This window comes from Bos indicus, chromosome 22, assembly GCF_029378745.1.
Source record: "Bos indicus isolate NIAB-ARS_2022 breed Sahiwal x Tharparkar chromosome 22, NIAB-ARS_B.indTharparkar_mat_pri_1.0, whole genome shotgun sequence".
Taxonomy (NCBI): domain Eukaryota; kingdom Metazoa; phylum Chordata; class Mammalia; order Artiodactyla; family Bovidae; genus Bos; species Bos indicus.
This window is the reverse complement of record NC_091781.1, coordinates 52,416,013-52,442,632: the sequence shown is the minus strand read 5'-3', so window position 1 is coordinate 52,442,632 and position 26,620 is coordinate 52,416,013. Positions and strand designations below refer to the sequence as shown.

The window sequence follows — 26,620 nt, the reverse complement described above, 5'->3', positions numbered from 1 at the left end:
GGACCACACCCACGTGTCACCAAACAACAACTACACAGTCCAGTCACAGAAGCAAGGGAACACCCAAAGGCAGGGCCACCCAGCACTGCAAACAGCTGTGCCTACTTTGGACAAGAAGGAATGGGGCTCAAGTTTAAGTTTTCCAAGCTTAGTACCCACATCCCAGCCAACCTTACCTCTTTTCTGAATACTTCTTTGCTTTTCTTAGCCAGCTCACTGGAGGTGTCTGCTTCTGCTGTCTTAGGCTTTTTTGAGGTCTAGAAATGGTAAAGAAAACACCACAGTGCAAGGATGAGAGGTCAGGTCAGTGATGTCCCCAGATGGGATACCCAACTCTTGGTATTCTTTATAGGATCCTAACGGGACACAACCTGGAGTCAGCCGAGCTGTTGTTACCACTCTCACTTCATGTCTAAATCCAGCCATCTGGCTCCAGCCTCATTTCTATAAAGCAAGTTCTAATTCTCTATCCTAAGAGAAAGTAGATCTTGGGTATAGCTGGTAACCCTTTGTTTCCGGGTCACCTCTGCAAGGGAGTGTGCTGTGTGACTTGGACCACTCAGGTCCCTGTTGTGAGATGCAGCACCCCACATCGCGAAGTTAGCCCCAGGCTCACCAACTCCACCTCTCCCATCTCTTGACATCCCAGGACTCTGGGACAAAGGCAGAATGCGCTGCCCACCCGATGGTGGTCCAAATACCATGCTCCGCATCCTAGTCTCCGAGACTGTAGGAGACAGTCTCAGCATGCAGGAGAGGCTCCTTCAAGGTTGGTAGCCTCAGTCCAGGAATGGAAAGACTGAAGAGGTATCAAGGTACTAGGGGTGGGAAGGGGAGGAGATGAGAGTTATCCAAGTCACTGACCAGATGACTAGATTCAAAGACAGAAGATCCTCAGTCTCAAGATGCTGAAATGATGACACACTTAGGAATACTTCCCTCCAGCACTGCGAGCGGGGAAGCTGCCAGTCCCTGCCCCCCACCCCCCACCCCAATCAGGCACTGCAGAGAGGGAAGGGGCTGGCAGCCCTGGCATTCAGAGCCTCCGCTGGGCAAGGCCATTTTCCCACATTTTAGATCACTGCCAGTCATCAAGCCCCTTCCTAGAAGCGTACTTGTCCATGGAAAAGATTATGAGCGTCCCCCTTCGAATACCACTCGCTTCAGGTGGATGCAGGAGCTGCAGTTGGCATTACAGGTACTTCAGGGTTTAGCTGGCTGCTTACAGCACAGTTTTTTCTAGTCCCAGCCTATCACCAGTTCTGATTCCTCTTTTTCAGTATGAAGGTACTGGTGATGAAGGGACAGTTCAACCCCTTCTGCTCTGGACTGGCTCCAGAGAAAGGTGGCACACCCCCTGGCTTCTGTAAATCAGCTTTCTCTGACTTGTTATAAACGCTTTGCATATTTTCCCCTTTTCTACTTTCTGTGGCTGTGGGACCAGGAAAGGGAGGGCAAGGTAGAAAGAACACACAGATTCAACCTCTGGTTTCAGGAAACAAAACGCAAATTTTCAAATGTTTTGCTTTGAGATTTTGTGGTTATTTTTTTCTAGCAGTAGAGAGTATAGGTGTGCTCCACAATAAGACCTCACGTAGCAAGGGATCAACTACACCCTGAGTAAGCCAAGATAATTTCATCACACCCTAAGCTATTCTCTTGTGGATCTCGGAAATGAGTAGCAACAGCAGTAAGTACAGAAAACCCCTCAAGGTATAACAACTACCTCAAGGCTCTGGGTCCTATAGAGGAGGCCAGGCTCTCAGTGAGGGCACTGTGTAAACAGGCACGTCCTGCTTCCCTCTGAATGGGGTATGTGTTCAGAAAGCAAAATAATTCCAGTGCATTTCTAATTTAATCTCTGACTTGGTGAGGCTGCAGGGCTTTAAAACCAATTACTGAGCACAATGTCCTGAGCTCTGTCTAGGAGCCTGGTCCAGAAGAAGTTGAGCTATCAGAAACACTGCATGTGATTCAACCTAAATTCTGCAACACACCAACCTGTACATGCCAATTCAAAGGTTAAGAAAGAAACATCCTTGAAAACAATACAAAACTCAATATATTGTTTTGAAGCTCCTGCCACCTTTGATCACAAAAAGAGCAAAAGAACTCTGGTTCTAGACCAGGCACTATATACCAAAAAGAGGCGTCGGGGGAGGAGGGCAGGAAGTGGGGATACAGGAACAAAGTGTTTCCACAGCACTTTCAACAAACAGGGGCTGTTCCTGGCCTTTTTCATATCCACTTGTGTCCTTAGCCCCAAGTGATGCCTCTCAGATGCCTTTGCATGAATCTTCAACATCTCCATTCTGAGTTCCTCACTTTGCCTAAACTATTACAATACTCCTCAATCTGGGTTCCACTGCTGCCAACCTCATTTTTTCAAACGGGCCTGTTTCACTCAGGGGACACACTTGACTGCCGGACTCACTGCCTTAAAAGTATCCATGGCTTTTAATCATACAATAATCACACTGGGAGGACACCAAGATCTTAGACCATTAACATCTGATATACTTTTCCATATTTTTGTCTGGCTCACTACCCAATATGTACCCAAACTCTCACCATAATCAATTATTTGTATTGTTCTCTTTCTCTCTCTATATGCTCTGTCTTGTACTGACTTTATACTTTGCAAAAACTACTTTATTTGCCCAGAATTCTCTTTCCTGCTCAGCTTAGCTATAGGTCAACTCATGTTTTCTATGACATATCACTGGTGCATTTTCTTAAGACCATTAACCACTGTATTCCTATAGCATTCTGTACATTCTTCAACTACAGCGATTATCCCATTGTATTTCAAGTTTATAGATGTGGCTATTTTCTTAGACTGAACTTCATGAAGACTAGTACTCAGATTTATTTTTCCTTCTATGTGTAATACCTCATGAATTAATGAAAATTTACAATATTATGGTCTTCACTTCCAAGGGCTTTAAAATCGAAATGAAGACCCTAAAGATGGGGGGGGGAAAAAAAGAACAGAATAAACACATGCCCCACAGGCATCCTTCTGAGATGCTGGGTGAACACAGCAGGATACCGGTGAGGAAGGTGAGATCCAAATAAGTTCCTGATTATCATACAGTCAGATCAGGTCCCCATGACAGAGACTAAGGCTTGTGCAGGACATGCGGGTTTGATCCCTGGGTCAGGAAGATCCTCTTGGAGAAGGAAATGGCAACCCACTCCAGTATTCTTGCCTGGGGAATCCCATGGACAGAGGAGCCCGGCGGGCCGCAGTCCACGGGGTCGCAGTCGGATACGACTGAGCGCACAGGCACCTGCCTCTATGAGAACTCTCCCACGGAAACTTCACGCACTACTGGCAGATGCACAGTGACGTAGCAACTCGAGAAAACAGCTGGGCAGCTGCTTAAGAACTCAGACGCACATATTAACATTGTCTAATCGACCTAGCAATTCCACTCCTAGGTATCTACCCAAGAGAAATGAAAATGCATGTCCAAAGACTTGTACACCACTGTTCATATACCATTATTCATAACAGTCAAAGAGTGAAAACAACCCAGATGTCCATCAATTGGTGAATGGACAAATAAAATGTGGCACATCTAATATAAAGGGATATTAGTCAATGCGAAAAAGAAACAGGCTACCAAGCCATGAAAAAGCATCGGAGAACCTTAAATGTATACTGCTAAGTGAATGAAGTGAATCTGAAAAGGCTACAGAGTCCAAATATATGACATCTTATAAAAGGCAAAACTGGAGAACAGTAAAAAGCTCAGAGGTTGTGGTGGATGGGGACGGGGGATGGGGAGGGAGGACACGATGAAGAGGGGAGCACAGAGGACTTTCAACACAGTGAGACCACGCAGTGCACTCTAACAGGGGACACACGCCTCTACACGCTTGTCCAACCCACGGAAGTACCAAGAACCCGGAGGCAGACTGCAGACTGAGTAATAACGATGTACCAATGTAGATTCGATTGCGATAAACGTACCACACCCTGGCAGGCTGTTACAGTGGAGGACGCTGTGCATGTGTGGTGACGGGAGATGTATGGAAACTCTATACTCTCAGTTCAACGCTGATAGCAACCTAAAACTACTCTGAAAAATAAAATCTACCAAGAAAATAAGAGTTACGATAAGGACCTTTTCAGACAAACAGAAACAAGAGAACTCATCACCACTAGACCTGAAATACTCGAAATATTACAGGAAATTCTTCAGACTAAAGGAATGCTAACTATAACACTGAACAAAGAAAAACATATCCTTCAAAGTGAATAAAAATAAAATGAGCTATGGATTTGTTTCCACTTTAATTCTCTCTCACTCCAATTCCTTCCCTACTTTTCTCTCTCATGTTTCTCCACTGACCTAACTAGTTGCTGCTGCTGCTGCTAACTCACTTCATTTGTGTCCGACTCTGTGCAACCCCATGGACAGCAGCCCACCAGGCTCCTCTGGCCACAGGATTTTCTAGGCAAGAATACTGGAGTGGGTTGCCATTTCCTTCTCTGGACCTAACTAGTTAAGTGCCTCTTATTTTCAAAATTAAATACTATTCAAATCTTAGAACACAAATATATTATCTTTGATTTCATTCAAGACACCACCTCCTTGGAGACAATGAGTCCTGTTCCAAGTGAAAAAGGATAAAGTTGTTAATTCAATTGCTTAGAGTCACACTGATTTTACATGACCTCTATTCCTAATTCAACTGGAAGCTTGGAGCATCCCCTCAGCTGTAGCAAGTACAACTGTCTCTAAATATTATCAAAAGTCTCCTAAGGAGCAAAACTGCTCCTAGTTGAGAACCCCTGCATTAAAAAGCTAACAGTATTTATCTCCAGAGCGGGACTGACGAAATGGGAGCAATAGAAAGAAATTAAGGGTTTTATGTTTTGTTCTACCATACCTACTCTGCCCTGTGTGGATCCCCTACCACCTCCGAGAATGTTTCACATGCCTAATTCTCCAGGACAATAAGGAAAACAGAATTCCAAGATAACGTGGCTAATGGTACTAAAAAATGACAAGACAAAGACTCCCAAATGACCAGGAAACAAGTAAGCCACACTCACCTTCATGGGATTTTCATCATATGTTGGGGTTCCCAAGTCCATCTCAGCTTCATGCTCAAGGCTGGCATCATCTCCTGGGCTTTCCCAAGTAGGAGGATCCCACTGAGTCTGCCTAGAAGAAGGTAAGAACAGCTATGCTGTCATGGCCAGAAAACAGAGGACTCTGGCATAGGTATCTCTGCTCATATACTCATAAAAATATAACATGCAATGAAACACAGAGTAGGTCAGCTCCATGAGAGGGACATTCTTCCCAAAAGCAATAACTCTATCCCAGAGACATGTTGTTTAGGCCACTGTATTTCTATAGCCAACGTTGTGGCAACGTTTACTAAGTATCAAAGACAACAGTAAAACCAAATATTCTGTCTGGCTCTCATCTGGCTCTTAATGTCCTACAAATAGGATTCAACAAAGGCTAAGGAAAGTACATGCAGTAGGCGCCTGCCTACGCCACCCTTTTGCAGGTGAAGAGATCAATCATAACTGTACCTAGCATGTACGTGGAGGAAAAGAAAATAAATCACAACACCCTCTTCACAATCCTTGATCATGTGAGAAAACTCTTTCCTGCTTTAGGAGTCTTCTTGTTTGTATTATTAATAATAGTTTTGCTCCTCTGGTTTGATGATTGACAAAATGGAAAAGATGTGATGAACAGGTTAAAAACTTGTGCCTTCTGCTAAAAATAGTCTCAACTGACTACAAAAAAAAAAAAGAAAAAGAAAGAGTTCAACCATGTTAACTCTTTGCATGTTGTTTTCTTTTTTCTTTTGGCTGCACTGCAAAGCTTGCAGGGATCTTAGTTCTCCAACCAGGGATTGAACCCTGGGATCCTGGGCTAGAGTCCTAACTACTGGATTGCCAGGAAATTACCTCACTGCATGTTTATGGTTGTTTTGAAGGTAAGCAGGCAAAAGTGGCTTTGTTTTTGTTAAAAAACCTAGATCTGTAAAGTAACAAGTAGAATTAAGGAAACTCATATTCAGGAGTCAGAAGTCAGTTGTCACAAGAAATGCTGTTAAGGGGAATCACTTAAAATGTCAAAAGCCTCCAAGAAGCTAGCAACATGCCTGACAGGTCTATCCTGTCGTTACAGTCTTGTGCTTTTCTCCCACAGCAATTTTTAGTCAGCAACATTAAAAGCATTTGATGTAAATCAGTTCTGTAGATGATTATGAAAGTATCTCTAACCGACAGAATTAATTTTAAAAAAAAGGGCTCAAGATTTCTATTGTAATCAAAGAACCACATGGAGTTGTGGGTTTTATTATGGGAATTAAACAGAGAGGGAGGTATTATGCTCTTAGGTGCTAGCTGAAGAAAAGCTAGAAAAGTGCAGACATAAATAAGAAATACAATTTTTTTTTTCCTGGAAAAAAGTGGTAAAGTTTGCTTTGGTATTGGGAAAAAAACAAAGTCCTGATAAAATTTGCAGGCACTGATTTTTTAAAGTCACAACACTTTCAGTCAGCAGTATAACAAGAGCTTGTTTTATAAAGATATTTTTACAGAAGTAATGAAGACCTAAGTAGAAAGGGAAAATACTTGAGTGTATGAAATTTTTCATTTCCTTCTGTCACAAGACGTTACCAACAAGAACTTGCAATATTCTTGGATTAAGAGATCTAACGATGCTAACAGAAAATTGTAGATGCCCCAAAAAAGCAATTCACAAAAGATAAAAATGGTCAATAATCTAATGAAGACTTTCCATCTCAAAAATAAAAGAACTGAAAATGAAAGTAAGATTTCTTATCTACTTTCTTACATGAGTTAAAAAACCTACATGAAAAAAAAGGTATCTTTGTATATACATTATGTGGGAGGCAAAACTGGTATGATTTTTTTTCTTTAAATGATAAGCTGACAATACATGTTAATTTAAAATGTATATCACTTTTGACCAAATATTTTGCCTCTAAGAACCTGCCTGAAGAAGGCAGTAATTATTAGCGTCTGTAAGAATGTCTAGCTTTAGAGCTATATATAAAATAGTAAAAATCCATCCATCGGAATAGGTTAAATAAAATTTGGTATAGTCAGACAGAAGAGCAGGGGTTAGGGGAACTTCTATAAAGGATCTGTGACCTTGTGGACCAAATGATCTCTTTCACAACTAGTCTACCGTGACTGGAGGATGAGAGCAGCTGTAGATAATTCCTAAATAAATGGGTGTGTTCCAAATAACTTTATCTGCCAAAACAAGTAGCCCATGGGCTGGGCATAGTCAACTGACCCCTACAACACATAAGCAAGTATTAAAAATACTGTAGTTTTATATTAATGGATAAGGGAAGTTCTATAAATAGACTGGTAAATAAAGCAGATGACAAAACACACACCCCAACAACTTACATTATATACCAATGTATAGAGAACACATATATATTCACATAAAGCTATCTGCCTAAAATATATTTTTAAATTCTAAGAATAAGATAAATCAGGTTTTTTTATATACAGCAGGGGTCAAACTATGACTCACGAACCAAATTAAGTTTACTCAGACCAAAGACACGCGCATTCATTTATGTACTGTCTATGGCTGCTTACGCAACAACAGAAGAATTGAACAGTTGTGACAAAGACTGTTAGGCATGTAAAGCCTAAAATACTTATTCTCAGGCTTTTTACAGAAAAGGTCTGCCCGTGACCCGAGAAATCTACTACGCTAGATGAAGTTATTACCATTTTTTAAAAAGATTCCTTAATTTTCTTCAAGAGTCTTGCATATTAAAAACACCAGAATGTTAACAAAAAAGGACAGAAGTCTAACATATGTTCCGACATTTATGATGTGTTTCTGGAAAGCCAGCAGCCCTCAAGCACAGTTAACAGCTAGTGACAAGTCTATAAACAGAAAACCCCCCTCGTGGAGGCAGCTTCTTTGACCAACTGAAAGCCGACGTGGGGGTGCCAGCAGCTTTTCTTACCTGGTGACCACATGGTAGTAGTAAATCTTTCCTTCTGGGTCTCGGGCTGTCTTCCAGTTGGGAGGTAAGACAATGGTTTTTGGTTTGGGAGGAGATGGGGGTGGTAAATCCAGGAGATTATTTGTCACAACCATTTCAGGCTAAAAAGAAAGACACATAAAAGGTCTTGATCAGTTGATCAGTGACATTCCTTTTTTTTTTTTTCTTCTTTCACTTTTCAGCTACACCACATGGCTTGTAGGATCTTAGTTCCCTAACCAGGGATCAAATCTGCACCCCCTGCACTGGAAACACGGAGCCTTAACTGCTGGACTGCCAGGGAAGTCCCGGTGACATTTCTTTTAATTTGGCTGAAAAGGACAAAAGTAGTTACCTTAAGCAGTATGTTTCAATAAAAACATTACATGTATTCTTAAAAAAAAAAGACAGAAGGGTACAACCTGGGGAATGATCAGAGATGGTTCACATGAAGAGCTTTTAGTAATCTATCAGAAAATTTAGAGCAGGCTCCAAGTTCACTATCCAATGCATCATATTTAAAAATATTCAGCAGCTCATTAGAACAATATTTTTTGATCTTAAAAAAAACCAATGCTAAATGGCATATAACCAACTCCAGGGTACTGATTAGCTGAATGGACTTAGGACATAAACACATGTGATAGAATGTTAACATTTATCCATTATTTATTTTCTATGTTTGAAATCTCATATTTACATTTTAAAAATATAGAAATGGGTGACCAGGTTGGTGGTTTTTTTTTCCTCCAGTTTAAAAATTATTTTCTAAACAAATAGCTTTTAAAAATTTAATGCTACATTATGAAAAAACAGAAAAACTTCAGGCTCCTCTGTCCATGGGATTCTCCAAGGCAAGAATACTAGATCAAGTTGCCAAGCCCTCCTCCAGGGGATCTTCCCAACCCAGGGATCGAACCTGTGGTGTCTCCTGCATCTTCTGCACTGCAGGAGGATTTCTTCACCGCTGGGCCACCCGGAAGCCCAAAAACTTTATAATCACTGTTATAAACTGAATTCTGCCTCTCTCAAATTCGTATGAAGCCCCAACCCCCAATGTGACTGTATCTGGAGACAGGGCCCTTACATAGGTAATTAAAGTTAAATGAGGTCATAAGAATGGGGCCCTAAGCCAACAGGTGTTACTGATGACAGTTTTATCAACTAAAATATTTCTTACTGGCTGTAAGGGCTGGGGCTGCCCTGGTGCAACTATTGTAGTCACGGCTGCGGTTGGCTGTACCACCACTCCTTGTGGGTGAGCTGTGAAAATCTGTTGTCCCTGGATGTACTGAAGACTTGGCTGGGCATAACTCTAAAAGATAAAATTAAGAAATTCACAATTCATACATTTCTAGCTCTAATAAAGCTGTATCTGACTTCAAGTTGACATAGATGTTGACTGGAAGAAACATCCATTAACTTTTTTGAACTTTCAATGTGAGTATTTTACTACAAATTTGTAAAACAATCTTTTGTAAAAAGCTAAGAAAATTGACAGCCAAAACCCAATAATGCCCATTCTCTTACCAGCTGTATTTAGCACTGTAACATTAATTCTAAGCCAAACACGAAAGGAAAACCACACAGACAAAACTAAGCGTAAGAACGTCCAGTGCAGTGATATTTATAATTCTGAAAAAGAACTTTCAATTTAAACAACTACTCCAGGAAAACGGATAAACAATAACCTTACAAGCAAATGTATTATATAGTCATCAAAACACATACAAAAAATACAGAGTAATTTGGAAAAATGGCTAAGAATCATGTTACACAGAAAAACATGATAAAAAGCGTCCAAATTCAAAATACTTAAAATATATAAACGTGGTAAAAGAGATCATAACAAATGAAGGCAGTTAATACAGTTTAGGTTTTCATAATCAAAGCAGGACACTTTAAAAAGGGAAATAAAAAAAGCAGGATACTTTGTCATAGTCTTCTGAGCAAAATTTTGGTACAGCTTCATCATACACAAAAAAAACTAACAAGTAAAAATTACTTCTTTGACTTCAATACTAAGTATGTCTACAGGAAACATGTCAGGGAGTCTCTGCCATCACAACAATTCACCTTTAAGGGGTGATGAGGAATGATGGGAGGGACACAGGAATGTGATGAAGATGATGCCTTAAAACAGTCTTCTTTTTTAGAAAAGCTTAAAATGTGTTGGTTTTACAAAAGATTTTTTAAGACTTGATTAAAAACCACAAAAATAGTCACCTTCCCTCCCCCAATCCCTCTGGGGGAAACCAGCTGGAATACTGTCAGCAGTCCTATTTAGGGTGGAGTAAGGAACCAAGAGCAGCTAACAACATGTGAGTGAGCTTGAAAGTAAATGTTCCATCCTCTGTCGAGCCTTCAGATCACTATGGCCCTGCTTAACAGCTTGACTGTAATTCTATCAAAGACTCTGAGCCAGAACCATCCAGCAAAAGTGCTTCTGAATTCCTGACCCACAGAAACTATGAGATAATTACTTATTGTCTTAAGCTGTTAAATACTTGTGACAAAACAGATAATTAGTATATTCAAAATTAGCAGCCTAAAAGTGCTCAAAGGCAGGACACCCACCTTCATCAGATTTACAGAAAAGAGGGTTTCCAAAATTAGTTACCTGCACAATTGGTGGAGTTGTCTGTGAATAGGGTGATGTCACACCATAGACAGTTGGACAAGCCTGTCCTTGGTAATATATGGTTGCTTGAGACTGTGCAGGAGAGTACTGCTGCTGTACGCTCACGGATTGTTGGTTTGAATCCCAAACACTGTAATTCTGTCCTTGGACTGGGCCTGGGGCTGGCACTGGCAAGACAGTGACATTGGAGTCTTGGTGTACCACACCGTCACTCTGGGCCACATACTGTGAACTGGAAACTTCCACAGGGGCTGCCACATGTGGCACCACTGGCACAGGTGGAGGGGCAGCAAGGGGTTCTGTAGAATGTCCCACCAAGGGCTGAGAGTGATCATAAGCAGCAGGAGAACACACAGGGTCCATGCTGGGTGTGGGGAGGAGCACCTTTCCAGCATTCGGATTGCTGGGATCCACATAGGCCTGCATGGGATAACCTGGTGGGTAGCCGGCAAAGGGGTGATGAGGGGCACTGTAGCCAAGAGAGTCATAGGGCAGTGGAGACGTCATTCCCAGGTTCTGCATCTGCTGCTGTTGTTTCTGAGCCTCCCGCTGAGCGACCTCTTGCTCAAACAACTTCCGACGCTCCTCTGTAGAAAGTTTATTTCGATCTTTAATTCGTACTTTCTTTTTAGAAGTTGGTGTATCATATCTAGAAAGAAAACAATAAAGCACCACAAGAAGTATTTCCCTAAATCAGAGACATAACCAAAGCACTAGTAAATGTTATGTCACTCAACGCTAAACCATTAACCACACCAACTCCAATTTGGCACTGGCTAAATATCATACAAAAAAAAAAAACACCCCATGATAAATATGAGTAGAAATCAATTACCAAGATAAAAAATGCTTTCATTCTATGATTTGCATTGAAGGTATTACTAGCACAGTCACACGAACAAGGCGTAAGAATTAGAAAGGAAAACCAAAACAAATTCGTATGACAGACTGTTGACAAGGACAGAAAAGGAGAGGGTGGGGCATAATGGGCAAAAAAAATCTACACTATTTAAATTAGTAAGAATTTCATATGCTTAACAAACATACGATCAACATATGCAATGGTCAACTGCATATCTGAACACTAAAACCAAACTGAATATGTAACAAAAGGTATGTTTCTCAGAAATAAATACACCAAAAGATGTGTATTTTTTAAGTTTTCCTAAAGAAAACTATAAACAATTAAAAACATTAACAAAAAACTTTACAAAAATATTAAAGAATACCTAACGAGACAGAGAATATGCAAATACTCAAAGCAGATTCTAAGGAAGAATAAATGTGAGAAAAAGACAGGAACATCCCAGAAGATCAAGTAAGGATCTGTCCTACTTGCTATCAAGACTTAAATATAAGACAGGCATAGGAGCCTCGTCACAGATCCTCCCATATGTGAAGACCTGTTGGGAGAGAGGCGGTACTGCAGATCATTGGGAAAAAGAGGAACTTTCAGAAGTAAATGATAATGGGGCAACTGGGTATTCACTTAGAAAAAAATGAGACCAGGTCCCTACAGTAAAATATATACAAAAATTAATTCCCAATGGATTAAGAACTTAAATCTCATTTAAAAAAAAAGTACACACACACAGAATCACCTTAAAAGTAGGGAAGAATTTCTTAAAATATTGTAAACGTTGACTATAAAAGAAACATACAATACTATGATATATTCAATAACATCATAATTAATACATCCTGAATATTTAAATACACAGAAAGAATCAAAACATAAGTCATAAACTAGGGAAATATACTTGCAGAATATTTAGAATATAGAAAAAGAACCCCTAGAACTTAAAAAGACAAAATTTAATGAACACATAATAAAAAAATTGACAACTCCATTACATAACTACTGCATCTCAATTTTTTTTAAAGTATATTTAATTTAAAAAGAACTTGTGAACAAATGTTTTCTAGTTCCCAGGAGGTGATCATGGGGCCTGTTTTTCTACCAGCAGGACAAAGACAGCCTCTGCCACAGGGATCAACCATTTTGAACAAGTATGGCACAAGAGTCACTAGAAACAAAAGTTCTGACTTTTGTTTAGAAGAATTACTATTATCTTTGAAAGGTTATCTCCCATCAACCGATACAACCCTTTAAAGAACAAATCTTTGGCTCCTCAAATAGCACTTAAATGTTATGAAGTCGAAGCCATTCAAGTAACAAAAATCTATTAGTCTTTACAATATTATTACTGTCAAAAGACACTATCTCAATATCCATGAATACTTTTATTATAAAAGCCCATGTTGCCCCCAATCAGAAGTGTGTTGCTTGGGCTCTCAAAAAATGACTTGCTCGAGACAGAGAATAACTCACAGAAGCCACTTACCTGTCATCTGGCCTTTTGGTTCCCCGCTCATAGGCAGAAGAAGGTGGTGAGAGGGAGCCCCTTCGTTTCCTTTTCTCTTTAATTTGAGTTTGTTTGTCTGGGTCTCTCTCTCTCGACCTGTTAGGAGTCTTTGGGGCAACTGTTTGATCTCTGAAGCCTACAGCATCCCTTCCTCGTTCGGTTACTAAGGGAAAAGGGTTTTAAAAAAATTTACTTGAAGACTTTTCTCCACATGATAGTGTATAACTGTATAATAAAATTTCTATCCAACAAATGGATCAATGGACTCTCCTTCACATACCCAGTCCTGAAGTTGGATGAAACACAAGGTCTTGTATGCTTGTGTGCTTTACTCCCTAAAAGACTCTTCCAAGAATGCCCTTTTCTACCTTTTTCCACCAAAGTCTCAGTTCAAGCTTTCATCATTTCTAATAAGTTCTGTGGAACACATACATGCACGATGTTCCTGATACCTTTAATAAGGCTTTTCGATTCAAAATGCAAAAGCCTTCCACTGCCCTTATAATGCTGCATATTTACAATTTGTAGAACAGCCTGGTAGGCTAAAGCATGACCACCTCAATAGAAAAGTCTCTTACTAAAAAAAAAAAATTGGCAGTAACTAAGAAAGTTATCAAAGCCAAAGAGCTACATCTCAAAAAAACAAATGCCAGCTTGCTCCTCAAAGATGGAAGCTAACCTTCACTCAGTCTCTAGAATGGTTCTCACCCTCTTCCACTGCCACTGCTCCAAAACCTGCTCTAAAGTACTACTCAGAAGCATTAGTATCTGCTCTCACTTTGATCTGCCCAATGACTATTTCCCCCTTCAAATCTAGGTTCCTTTCCCTTGTGTTAATTTCCTTAAAATGTGGCTATTTCTTCACTATATATGTGTAAAATAAGAAAAGGAATCATAGCAGTAGTATATATTTTGACTCTGTACCTTTGAATATGTGAAGCAAAGAAATCATCTTACATATAGAAGCTGATTTCCTCATATTTTAAAATGAGGAAAAAGCTAGACTACGTATTTCCCAAAGTATTTCACAATTCTTCTGAATGTTAACAGCTCTAAGCTTTTTAATTGCTTGACACTGAGGGGTAACACAGGAAATCAATGGGCTTCCCTTGTGGTTCTGATGGTAAAGAATCTGCCTTCAATGCAGGAGACCCGGGTTCAGTCCCTGGGTCAGGAAGATCCCTGGAGAAGGGAATGGCAAACCACTCCAGTACTCTTGCCTGGAAAATTCCATGCACAGAGGAGCCTGGCAGGCTACAGTCCTTGGGGTTGCAAAGTCAGACATGACTGAGCGACTAACACTTTCACTTCACCTTTTTCATGCACAAAATATCTCTGAATACCTACTCGTGCTCTCCTTTTCAGTTTGACTTTTCTTCGGAATTCGATATACCTCCTGCAAAAACACAAACCAAAAGAAGGGTTATTAGTGATGAGTGGAAGCGATAATTGCTTTGATTTCACACTGGCAAAAAAGAAATGGGGAGGAATAGTCTGGTATTTAATTATTCTTCAAAAATTTACTTATATTTGGCTTTAAATAAGAATAGATCCTGGTCCCTTAAAAAATATATAACACAAATACATATTTATTTTTAAACATCTACCAGGCTTGCATGACCTCATTAGCCAAGGAGCAGATTAAGTAACTAGGGCATTATTTCTGGCAGAAATACACCTCCTGAAAAATCTTAATTTCCATAAACTGTCTGCATATAAAATGAAGTCATCTATAGTTTCTTTCTACTGAGAGTATTCATATGAACAACTGGAACATCTCACTTGCCATCACTACTTATAGAAAGAAAAGGTTAGGAATAACAGCTTCACATCTCAGAAAAATTATATGTGTAAAGATAATTCCTGCTTTTCAGTATATTTTCCTACAAATACAGAATCAATGTAGCTAATGGCTAAATGTAATTTACTCTTACACTCCTGCTGTTATTTTTAAAAAGAAAAGTTTTGGATCATTGTGGCTCTTCAAATACCATCTAATATTCTATCAAGATTCTTCTTGAGAAATATAAACTAAGTCTTGAGGTAACTTTTCTTGCTGTATGAACCTAGAGCCTAGAAATGAACCTGTTTCCTGAAAATCTCTCTCTGTTTTAAGTCCATCAAGCAGCTCTTAGACACATTCTTCCTTATCCAGTCGCCTGGCTGAGTGGGCAACAGCACACCCACACATTCTCAACAGTACATCAGATAAAACCCTTGCTTTCGAGTCTTTTTGAAATACTGACCACATACAAGGTGACCTGGTAATCCCATTTTTTTAAGGAACTGTACTCCAAGGAAAATCTTTCTACATGATTTTTGGTTCTAACAACATCTGTGGAAAATGGAAATAACCCATATATCACACAACTGAAGAAAGGTCAAGATATAATATTCAGCTGCCATTAAAAATGCCAAAGTGGACTATACACATACATGGCAATCTATAAGAATATAGATTTTTAAGAGAACCCTTTAATAATACTCCATGCATGCTGACAAATTATCTAATATAAAGATGATGACATTATTGAATGTGCACTTATCCTGTGTGCCAGGTGTCATGCCAAGCATTTCAAACACATAATCTTATTTGAGTTTCAAAACAACTCCCATAGTTTGTTATCTCCATTTTACAAATGAGAAAACTTACTTAAAAAGTTTAGCAACTGATGCTTTCAGAGCACTTTTGCTTTGACTCCAGAGTACATCTGTCCATATGACGAAGTGGCATATTCTGGAAAGGAGTGCCGTTTTGTGGATTTATGCACAAATGTAGTAAAAATCCACCATCCACCTAGCCTTTCCTACGTAGGATTTCCACTAGAGCTGCGATTCTCAACTCTGGCAGCATGATTAGATCACTCCAGGAAACTTATAGATGTACTATCCCAAACAAACTGAACCTAAAATTCTGGGAATGAGTCCCAGGCATCTGTATTTTTTAGAAGCTCCCCAGATGATTCTGAAGTCCAGAGAAGATTAACAACCACTGAACTACTGGCTTCTCTTAACAGGCCTCACTCATTTCTTCCTCATAAGGGAGAATCTGACAAAAGAACTATGTTTATATCCTCAGTTCAGTGCCATCTAGGCTCTTCCTCCTCTTGGGCTGCATCTGCCTAGAGAAGACCACATTCCAACCTATCCCTCTTCCTTGACTAAGTTACCTACTACCGATAGGTCATTTTCTTCCAATAGTTTCAAAAAGTACACATGGGAAATTTATTGGCAAAGCACTCCAGCACATTCTTTTTTTTTTTTTTAAACACATTTCAAATGAACTCACAGAATAGACTGTAGAAAAAGGATTAAAACAAAATTACAAAACTTTGTAAGATTACTTTTTCTGGAAAGTATAAAAATTTAGCACTGATGAGACTGTTCTTTAGCTCAACAAGACTTTGAGAACAAAATACTTTACAATGAGAGTATAATTAAATTTTACCTTTTATTATATAGATATCAGATTATATATTCTGTAATAACAGATTTTTTTTTTTTTTTTTTTTTTACAACTAAGACTATTTTTCCCTGTTAGCAAGTACAGACAGAATTGTGTAGTATGCATCAAACAAATCTTTCTTCCTAAATGATGGCAAGACTAAGAATAAAAAAGAGAAAGACTCTGAGCCAGGTGCCATTTTTACTGATGGAAGGGCACAAAAAAAGAAAATGTGAAAGCAAAGTTATGAGATATGGAGGCTAGAAGTTAAAGTGCCAACTCCAGGTAAAAGGAATTCTAGGAGAGAAGGAACTATTTTGAGAAATAATCAAGGTGATTTCTTTCAGGATTAAAGAAATATAAAATACTTCTGATTAAAAAGGCAAAGAACATCAAATGAAGCTGGGCAAGACTGAAGGCAGGAGAAGGGAACGGCAGAGGATGAAACAGTTGGATGGCATCACCAACTCAATGGACATGAGTTTGAGCAAACTCCAGGAGATGGTGAAGGACAGGGAAGTCTGGAGTGCTGCAGTCCATGGGGTCATAAAGAGCTGGACACAACTGAGCAACTGAACAACAAATCAAATAGGCAACCAAAAGATGATGACTTAGCAAGTCTGCATCTGGGTTTATCGCTGCCTTCTCCCCCCAATCTCATTCTGGCTCATTTTAAGATAGGTAGAAAACTGCATCCATACAATGGAGTATTATTCAGCCATAAAATGGAATTAACTACTGATACATGCTACAACGTGGATAAAGTCTGAAAACACTATGCTAGGTAAGAGCACTCAGACACAAAAAGCCACATATTTCATAATTCTATCTATCCTCTTTATCCAGAGATTCTGTATCTGCAAATTAACCAGCTCACTAACATTTATTTGTAATTCCGAAATCATTATGTTGAGAGAAAACTTCAACAACTCTTCCCCCGAAAAGATGAGTCAATTGGTGACGTTTTTGTTATACTTTTTCCAAACAATTAACTGATAACATGATGCAACACACTTACCCAAGATGTACATGAGAATCTTTTCATTATGTGAAATAATGAAATGAAACAATAAAATAATCTTTTCATTATTTTCTCTGAAAATGCTTCTCGTATACTAGTATCCTTGTGTATTTCTTTTCCAACTTCTTCAGTATTATTTTTACTAACTTCACCCCAAGGTCTGACCTGCAGTCTGGTTCTTTAAGTATCCCTTCAACCCCAGCTAAGAATGGCTTTGCACATTTTTAAAGGGAGGGAGAAAAGGGGAGAGAAAAAAGAAAGGGAAAGGGAAGAAAAATTCCTTTAAATTCAATCATGGATCATAGTTTGATCTTTGCAGCATTAAGGGAGAAAAGATACTTGAACAAAACACTAAAATGGTCATTTCTATGATTTAAGAACGGCTTCCCTGGTGGCTCAGATGGTAAAGAATCCACCTGCAATGCAGGAGACTTGGGTTCAATCCCTGGGTCAGGAAGATCCCCTGAGAAAGGAATGGCTACCCACTCCAGTATTCCTGCCTGAAGAATTCCATGGACAGAGGAGTCCATGGGGTCGCAAGGAGTTGGGACACAACTGAGTGACTAACACTTTGGGATTGAAGGAAGTCTGAAAAGTATTCAGCAAAGGTACATAACATGGGTTGTCCAGGAAGGCTATAGCAATCACTATTTTTGGATCAGAAAAAGGAGTGGAAAGAATGTAGGATTTAAATCAGAAGACCTGAATTAATTTTCTTTTTTTTTTTTAAGTTTTATTAAAGTATAAAGGAGATAGAGAAAGCTTCTGACATAGGCATCAGAAGGGGGCAGAAAGAGTACCCCCTGAATTAATTTTCTACTACGTTGCTTAAAGTTAAATTACAACTTCATAGGCATGTTTCTTTCCATTTTATAGTTGATAAAAACACCACCACTTACTTTACAGGGCTGTAAAGATTACATGACACTCATTCTAGTTTCTGACCACCCATCAAATAAAATATACATACTATGGATTCAAGCAGCAGTGTGGTACCACGGAAAAAGGACCTTCATCATTCAAATATTTCTGAAGTGCCAAACTACACACTATACTCTCTCAGTGCTCTGGGCAGACTCGAGTGGCCACGGCAGACCCAGTCCCTGCCTCCGCACAATGTGCAATTACGAAATGGTTATCTGCTGTGACTGGAAAGGATGTTATGAGAGCATAAAGGAAAGGCATAATACTCTATCTTCGAGGAAAGGAATGACTTTCAGGGCAAAGGAGGAAACTTAAGTGAGAAGAGACATCTAAATAAAAGTCTTCTCAGAAATGAGTCAGAGAGTGTGTGTGTGTATGTGCATGGAACATTAGTAGTATCATCCCACTGGAAGATCAGAAACGCTTGCAGTGCGAATGTATAAATAAATAAGGACCAGATTATGCCATAGTATGCAAGCTTTGTTAAGAAAAATGGACTTAACTTTAACAACGTAATAAGGAACCATTTAAAAGTTTTCAGTACAACTTTGACATGAATGCAGGTATATTTCCAAAAGGATAACTCTGGAGACTGAATGTAGCACAGACTGGAGGGGCATAGAGTATCATTCACTATTCTTAAGTGGTAACATTATTACAACTATTATTACAAAGACACCAAGATAAAAGTAACTCTTATAAGATTAAAGAACAGTCTCTGCCATTGAAGATCTCATGGTCCTGTGAGGAGAAACAGGCATCTAAGCAAGTAATTTCAGAAACCTGGTAAATCTGCTACCACTGTACAGAAATACAGAAAAAGGAAGGCTGGATTAGAAAATCACCATTTGTTAAAAATCATAGTTGCACAAGATTCAGGCCAAATCAATGGGCGGATAAATTTCACAAAAAACAAAGTATTTGTAATTTCTAAAGGTGCTCCTATATGACACTTTTTTTTATACAGGGGAAAATAGAAACCTAGGAGACACCACCATAACCAAGCGATCAAAGTTGACAATGCCAGTAATGAGATAAATGAACCAAGCACAACTCCAGACAAAACCAAATTGAGGGGTATTCTAGAAAAATTTTAAAGTATTCAAAAATGTGAAAATTGTAAAAGACAAAGATTGAGGAACTATTTCAGATTAAAGGATACTAAAGAGATAAAAATGTAATACTTGATCTCAGGTTACATTCTGAATCACAACTTTTTTTTTCTATAGAGAACAGCATGTGCACAACTGGCAAAATGTGAATGAGGCCTTTTTAAAAGATTAATAGTATTGTGTCACCGCAATTTGCTGATTTTGTAACACTGAAGTTATACAGAAGAATATCCTTGTATTTGGGAAATAAACATTTAAAAATATCTAGGCACAGTGGGCGTCAGATCTGTTAACTTACTCTTTAAAAGTTAAAAAAAAAGAGAAAATAATGAGGTAAATTTGGTAAAATGCTAACATTGGGGAATCTGAATGAAAGGTTTAGAGGAATGTTTTACTGTTTTTAACTACATTTGTCACTGGAATGTGTATTACATGAAGAATACATAAAGAATAGTATTCCTTCAGTTTTCCTATAAATCTGAAATTACATCAGAATTAAAAGAACATTAAGAAGGAAAATTTATATAGTCTCATTATGGTTATATATAAAGTGGATTATACCAACTTATCTGTACTTGAAAAACTTCTTAAGTTTCTGACTAACTTGATCACGGTCCTCAGGGAAAAACAACATTCATTACAGGTATCTTCTAGCCCAGAGATTCCATACCGTATATAATCTTCTTCAGATAAGTCCTACATCCAAATCACTCAAAGTAACTTATCCTAAACAGAGTCAAGGCTTTTTTTAAAAAAAGTAACTTCACAGGCTATGGAAACATGATCATTAAGTCTTTAGGGAAACAGAATTAAGAGCTCACGTAAAAGAATAAACTGTCAAAATGACTTCATTCAAAATCGGAATGTTTAGAGCAGCCAGATTCTGTGTCACTTAGATCAGGTGTTGGCAAACTTTTTCTGTGAAGAACAACACAGTAAATATTTTAGGCTCTGTTGGCCATCCAGTCTGGTGCAACTAACTACTTAACCCTACCAGTGCAGTGCAAAAGCAGCCACAGACAGTATGTAAATAAATGAATTTGGCTTTGCTCTCCCTAAAACTTCATTTACAAAAAACAGCAGTGTGGCAGATTGAGCCAGCCCATAACTTAGATAAATTATCTGATAATAAAAAAACCCAGACTACTAATAAGTTTTAAACTGTGCTTGTCTTTTATCAAGTCAGATATTTATTACAAAAATTCAACACAGTGGTATCCAAAATAGTGCTCTTCGGGGGCAATTCTGAATTTTAATGAAAAGGATAACTAATATTGATCCTTATGGATACAGAATAATCTTTACTAAGGATTCTGAAATTTATAGAAAATCAGGGCACATCATTCATTTTGAAATGTTGCACAGTAGACTTCACATGTAAAATTAGTTAGGAACCAAAATTCCAAGCAGTGACAAAACCTTTTTTTTGGCCGCAAGGCTAGTGGAATCTTAGTTCCTCGACTGGGGTTCAAACCAGGACCCTCAGTAGTGAAAGTACGGAGTCCTAATCACTGGACTGCCAGGGAATTCCCTCAAGCTCAAAACTTTCCAGTTAGGTAACTCTATATTATTTAAAACTTCTGTAGAGAGTTCGATGCTTAACTTTCTAGGAAAATAATGTTTAATTAAAGATGTTTTGAAGGACTTCTTTGGCAGTCCAGGGGTTAAGACTTCGCCTTCCAATGCAGAGGGTGTAGGCTCGATCCCTGGTTGGGGAACTAAGACACCACATGCCTCTTGGCCAGAAAACCAAAACTTAAAAGATAAATAAATAAAGATAATGTCTTGAGATAAAGACGATAATAAGGATGGTCTTCAAGAAAAGTCCACCTTATCACATATACAAAATGTTCCTTAAATCATCTAATCGAGGTAACTAACTACTCAAATTTCACCATAAAGAGACACACATCCTGTGATCTAAGTGTTCATAAAAGAGGCTCTGGAATCACTAGCCATCGCAGTCTCTCAGCTGTTTAACTGCAACTGATACCGCCAAATGCACAGGAACCTTACCTCTTCTTCCCATGATCCAAATGAATGAAGATTTTCCAGTCAAATTATAATTAATCATCACTTATAACCAGCTGTTTTGCCCTGTGAAGCGTAGGGTATATTTTCAGCACGAGGGGTGATGTACAAGAATTCCTTTTATAAACAGAAATATATGCACATACCCCTGCTGAAAACGTTGCCCAGTTGATCTGCATGTGAAAATGAATACATGCTTATGTGTAGCAATGTGCTTAAGTGATGTTTCTTGTTGAGGTCTACTTTAGGAGTCAAAAATGTGTAAGCCTTGTGGAACCAAGGCAGTGGTCCTGTGTATAGAGGTATAGAAAAAGTAGCTCACTTAATCCTTTCTCGCCAGGAGTCGGGATTTTCCCAGAACGACATCCATTGTCGGCAATGGACGCACCAAAATAACGCCGGCGCCAGTGAGTTAACCACCTCTGTCCTCTTTTCACCTATTTTATTTTTCATGCATCATCCAACTTCCCAACCATCTTCCTGTTTCTTCACAGAATGCACGCTAGGTTCTTGTGTTTCTTCAGCACGAAGTTGGAAATGGAGTTGAGAAAAGGAGACACATGGTCAGCTGGTGATGTTAACAAGCTCCGTGCTGCCCTGAGAAGCTGGATGGAAAGGTTCAGGTTACAAGGGGGGTCATCATTAGGCCTGCGAGGACAAAGAGTCATTCCCGAAGCTCCACTCCCTTCCCTCCCACCCTCTTTCATTCCCTGGTGGTCCCTACTGTCTGCCTTCACAGCTAAAGGGCTAAGAAACCTGAGGCAACCTCTTTGAGTTCTTCACTCCATCCAGTACGTAGACAGGCCAAGTGGAACACACGTCCAGCAATGTTACAGTGGCCCAGGAAGGTCAAGGAAGCTTCGAGTGGCTAACATAACCACAGTCTTAGAGCAAGGCTTTTTAGTGTAATCTTGGAATTAACACCAGCAACTAACACGTGCTTGCAAACAGGTGCTTAAAAAAGGTTGGTTGAATAACATTTTCTTTTCTGCCAACGTTTACTTGAACACATAGGTGGAAGTCAGACAGAAGTAGTTAACTCTCTCAATGCCGGGAATAGGATGGATATATACAAATCACATCAAGGCAAGGTGTTTCTCTAAAACATGTTCAAATTATGGGTCCCTAGCTAAAGTATATATATTTTAAGGACAACTACAATCAGTTTTGAAATTAGAACCATGGTAAATGTTAATCAGAATGACAGATGAATTAAGAACTCCAGTACCAATGCATACCACAACATCACAGTTCAGTCAAGCAAAAACATTTCTCAGTACTGCAATTCTAGATGGGTAATGATTCCAGAGCAAATTATAAAGTTTGAAGAAGGAAGATTTTATTTAATGACTTCCTTGATGCTAAGAACTGGGATAAATCCAAAGTATGAAGGTGAAGAAGGATATGCTTTAGGTACAAGTAAAATTTTAAATCTCAAGTCAAGAGAATCATTCCAGATAGTACTGTGTAACCACACTGATCTTTAAGATGGGACGATAATAAGCAGGGGAAGAAATAATTTGGTAGGACTCAAAAAAATGTATGTCTGGAGAATGAGTTTAAAATACCAGTCATATCTGAGTTAAAGATATCCCAGAGAATAATTTATATCATTACGATTATAATTTAAAAAACTACCATATAAAGAAACAAAATACTTATTCTAGATTTTAAGAAGAGACAGGTTTTTAAGAAATTAAGATGATTGTGTCTTTTTTTAAAAAAATTACGTCAATCAGCGCCTTCTCAGGCAAAAGTGAACTACCAGGTCTGCAAGCCCGCTCTCACAAGCTGTGTCTGCCAGGGCCTTCCTGTCTTCACCTGCGTGCCTGTCTCCATTTCCACCCCCCTTACTGAGTCAGTCTTCACACAGGCTCTAACAGTAGTCTCCAAACACAGGAGGGACTTCTTCCAGGGACTCCTTTGCCCTCAACAAAGCAGGCCTTAAATAAAGGTTCACACATATGACTGTCCCAGGAACTCTTTCGATTAACTGCAATTCCAGTCCCTGTGTTCACATGCTGTATCAAAAACAGATTTAACTTTGAATCTTTCCTTTTGTATTTATAAAAGGTCAGATTTCAAAAGGCTTAAGAAGGCTGAGTTTATGCTGAGCTGTAAGTGATCAAATAGAGTAGCATGAGTAAGAGCTCAAATGGGTAAATGAGAGCTGAAACCACACCATCCTTAAAGAAGGGTCTCAACACAGTAAATTACAAATGCAAACACAGGCACAGTGCACAAACAACCGACTACTCATTCTGCTCAGTGTAAGGACAGTTCCCTACAGGCCCAATGGTAGGATATAACGAGTGAGTTTTGTAGTCATAAAATTGGGAACTGAGAGGACTCCTGGTTTATCTGGCTGTTCACCGCTGGTAGAAGACAGGAGGAACAGAAAAAGTGGCTGGGTAGCAACCTATTCCCACGAGTCCACAAGACCTGGATCCCAGATCCAAATCACTTACAATCAAAATTTACCACACCTCTCCTAGGCTTATCCTGTTATTCACTTCTGTGTTTTATTCAAGACCCAGACTGGGTTCTCTGCAAAGAAAACCCTGCACATCACGCTACATACTTGAACAAACGATTATATACGTATTAGATGAAACGGTTCCAGAACTCTGTTTTTTTTCTTTTGGCCAAAGAAACAGGCTTTTAAAACTAGGCCTAGTTCAGAAACAGTAATAAAATTGATATGAATTAGCTCCATATAAAGTTGTTTTACTGGAACAGATAATTTATGTTCAGTCATTTTTGATCAGAACTTGCTAGAGTACCCTGGCTTTCCAATTAATTTTAACTAATTTCTAGTTAATCCAAGAAATTAATTCCAAACTATTTTCAACATTCATTTTTTTTCTTACATAGACTCTTCAAATGTAGACTCATGTTTGTTACTCAAAGGACTTTTGTTTTTAATGTGAAGACCACTTGAATGACTAAGTTTACTATCATGATATACTTTTGCAAGCAAGGAAAAAGGGGATATCTGTGTATTGGTTTGGCTGGTATTTCTGGTCAAAGTTTAAAAGACGTTATTTATAGAAATACTTATAATTGGCTGACAGAGAGCATTCCATTTTTCAAAAGTACACACAGCTAGAAAAGTAGGTAATTCAACTGAAAGTTTATGGAACTCTAAACCTGGGTAATTCAGATTAAAATGAACAGAAATGTTCTCTTACCTTTAGGTCTTTCCAACTGTCCAGGAGCTTGGTGGCCAAATCACTTATATCTACTGTTTTGTCTGGCGGGTCCTGACTTCTCTCACTCTCCACATCAGATACACCCTCCTCTTCATCTTGGGATGGTGTTTCCTCAGCAATAGGTTCGTCAAGTTTCGCGCCACTGCTCTCTTTGTGTTCTAGTTCAGCGTCAGCCTCCAGTTCGGACGTGGGGAGCCTGCTGGCCTCCGCAGCAACGTCGCTGTCAACTTTAGGCTCGGGCAGCTGTTGCACGAGTAGGTGCTGCGGCTGAGGCTCTTCCTCTTCTTCGATGGGGACATTCTCTAACTGGTCCAGGTCCTCTTTCCCATCCTTGCCTTCTAGCTCGCTGGTGGCATCAGAGATCGCACTGTCCATGCTATTTTCACTTATAATTTTAAGTCTGCGAAACATGAGTTTCTTGGGGGTGTCTGTGTCAGCTTCTGCGCTCAGCTTGGTGGAAGGATCAGGTGTGTTGAGTGGTGTGTGAGCACGTGATGTATTTTCACTAGAATACCCGTCTCCTTCACTCAGCTGAGGGATAGCAGTCTTGGTTTGAGACCAACGTTGAATAATAGGAAGTACTTTGCTTTCCTCCAACATATTTTTAGTAGGAATAGGTAAATGTTCCAGAGTCTTTATAATCTAATTAAACACAATACAAAAAAAATCACTTTGTACAGCTGACTTTTCATGAGACTCAGATCAACTCTGTAGAAACAGTGGTTTTTGCTGTCTTATTAAATCAAGATCTAGGTCTTATAATCACAGACAGATTTACATGTCATAATATTACTTTCTTCTAGTATGGAAGGAAAGGTGTTTTATTTTTTAATATTTTTCTGCTGCACCATAAGGCATATGAGATCTTAGTTCTCCAACCAGGGATGAAACCTGCACCCCCTACAGTGGAAGCACAAAGTCTTAAATACCAAACTGCCAGCAAAGTCCCGAAAAAGTGTTTTAGTAACACTGACCAGCAAAAATATAATGTGGATGGAGCAGGTAACTGCTCACCTATTACTAGGACTAATTTGATTAATATTCTCCACCAGTAGTTCTCAAACCCAAATGGATTTTTAAAAAAAAATATCAACACTACTGGACCTCATCTTAAGTATGTTTTTCTAAAAAATTTCCCAAGTGACTGTGATAAATGCTTGGAAACTATGCAACAAAAAATATACATTTAAATGTCTTATATACACACAAAAACACAGATATTACTTAACTTCCTTAGTCTTTGACAAACAGCTGTATAGCAAAGAGATTCTCTCTTCATTCCAAGATAATCATCCATCCCCACTCTCTGAAATTCAAGAATTCTTTCCAAAGTGTTTCCCCACTGTAGTTTTATAGAAACCCCAAGGCTTCCCTAATTCCTATTTATTGCTGAATCTCTTGAGAGAAGGATGGAAGCAAGGCAATCACTCAATTCACCACTCTCATATTTACGCTTTTAAAAGCATATTATTAAATGACTTTGGGATATTAGAATTTATGATTAAAAAGAACTACATTTAAACCAAGTTAGAAAATATTGTGTGTAAAGGTATAAATATAACAAGTCTAATGATGCTATCAATGAACATTTATTTAGATCTTTAAAAACACTTGATTACTCCTCAAAATGTTCTTACTCTTGTCATCAAAATTCAGCTCTTTACTAATTTTTTAGAACCTCAGAATTCAACTTCCATATAGCTTCCTAACTTTTAAAAACTATGGTTTTAGCAACACACTGGGTCTTTCATGTAACAATGTTATTATATCTTGCTCTTGCAATTCCCAACTATGCAGTACTAAACTTTAAAAGACACCATAGGGAAAACCACTGGGCAAACTTACT

General features: G+C 38.8%; 1 protein-coding gene and 1 long non-coding RNA gene across 5 annotated transcripts in view; one reads left to right on the top strand and one right to left on the bottom strand.

The window, feature by feature from the left end:
* SETD2 (SET domain containing 2, histone lysine methyltransferase) overlaps nt 1–26,620 on the bottom strand; it is an 83,030-nt gene that overhangs the window by 2,794 nt on the left and 53,616 nt on the right. The window contains exons 12-19 of one of the 4 annotated variants that reach the window (XM_070777246.1): nt 24,754–25,416; nt 14,377–14,425; nt 13,009–13,192; nt 10,643–11,312; nt 9,203–9,337; nt 8,005–8,144; nt 5,069–5,180; nt 177–257 (exon numbers count right to left, since the gene is read on the bottom strand). In XM_070777246.1, the coding sequence (XP_070633347.1) occupies nt 177–257; nt 5,069–5,180; nt 8,005–8,144; nt 9,203–9,337; nt 10,643–11,312; nt 13,009–13,192; nt 14,377–14,425; nt 24,754–25,416 (2,034 nt within the window). Of the gene's footprint in view, nt 1–176; nt 258–5,068; nt 5,181–8,004; nt 8,145–9,202; nt 9,338–10,642; nt 11,313–13,008; nt 13,193–14,376; nt 14,426–21,884; nt 22,168–24,753; nt 25,417–26,620 lie in introns of those variants that run through there. The other 3 variants (XR_011563148.1, XR_011563150.1, XR_011563149.1) reach the window with 3 other exon arrangements.
* On the top strand, nt 5,179–11,469 carry LOC139178689 (uncharacterized). The gene is made up of 2 exons (XR_011563178.1): nt 5,179–5,973; nt 8,226–11,469. It is a non-coding gene; the product is annotated as an uncharacterized lncRNA (long non-coding RNA).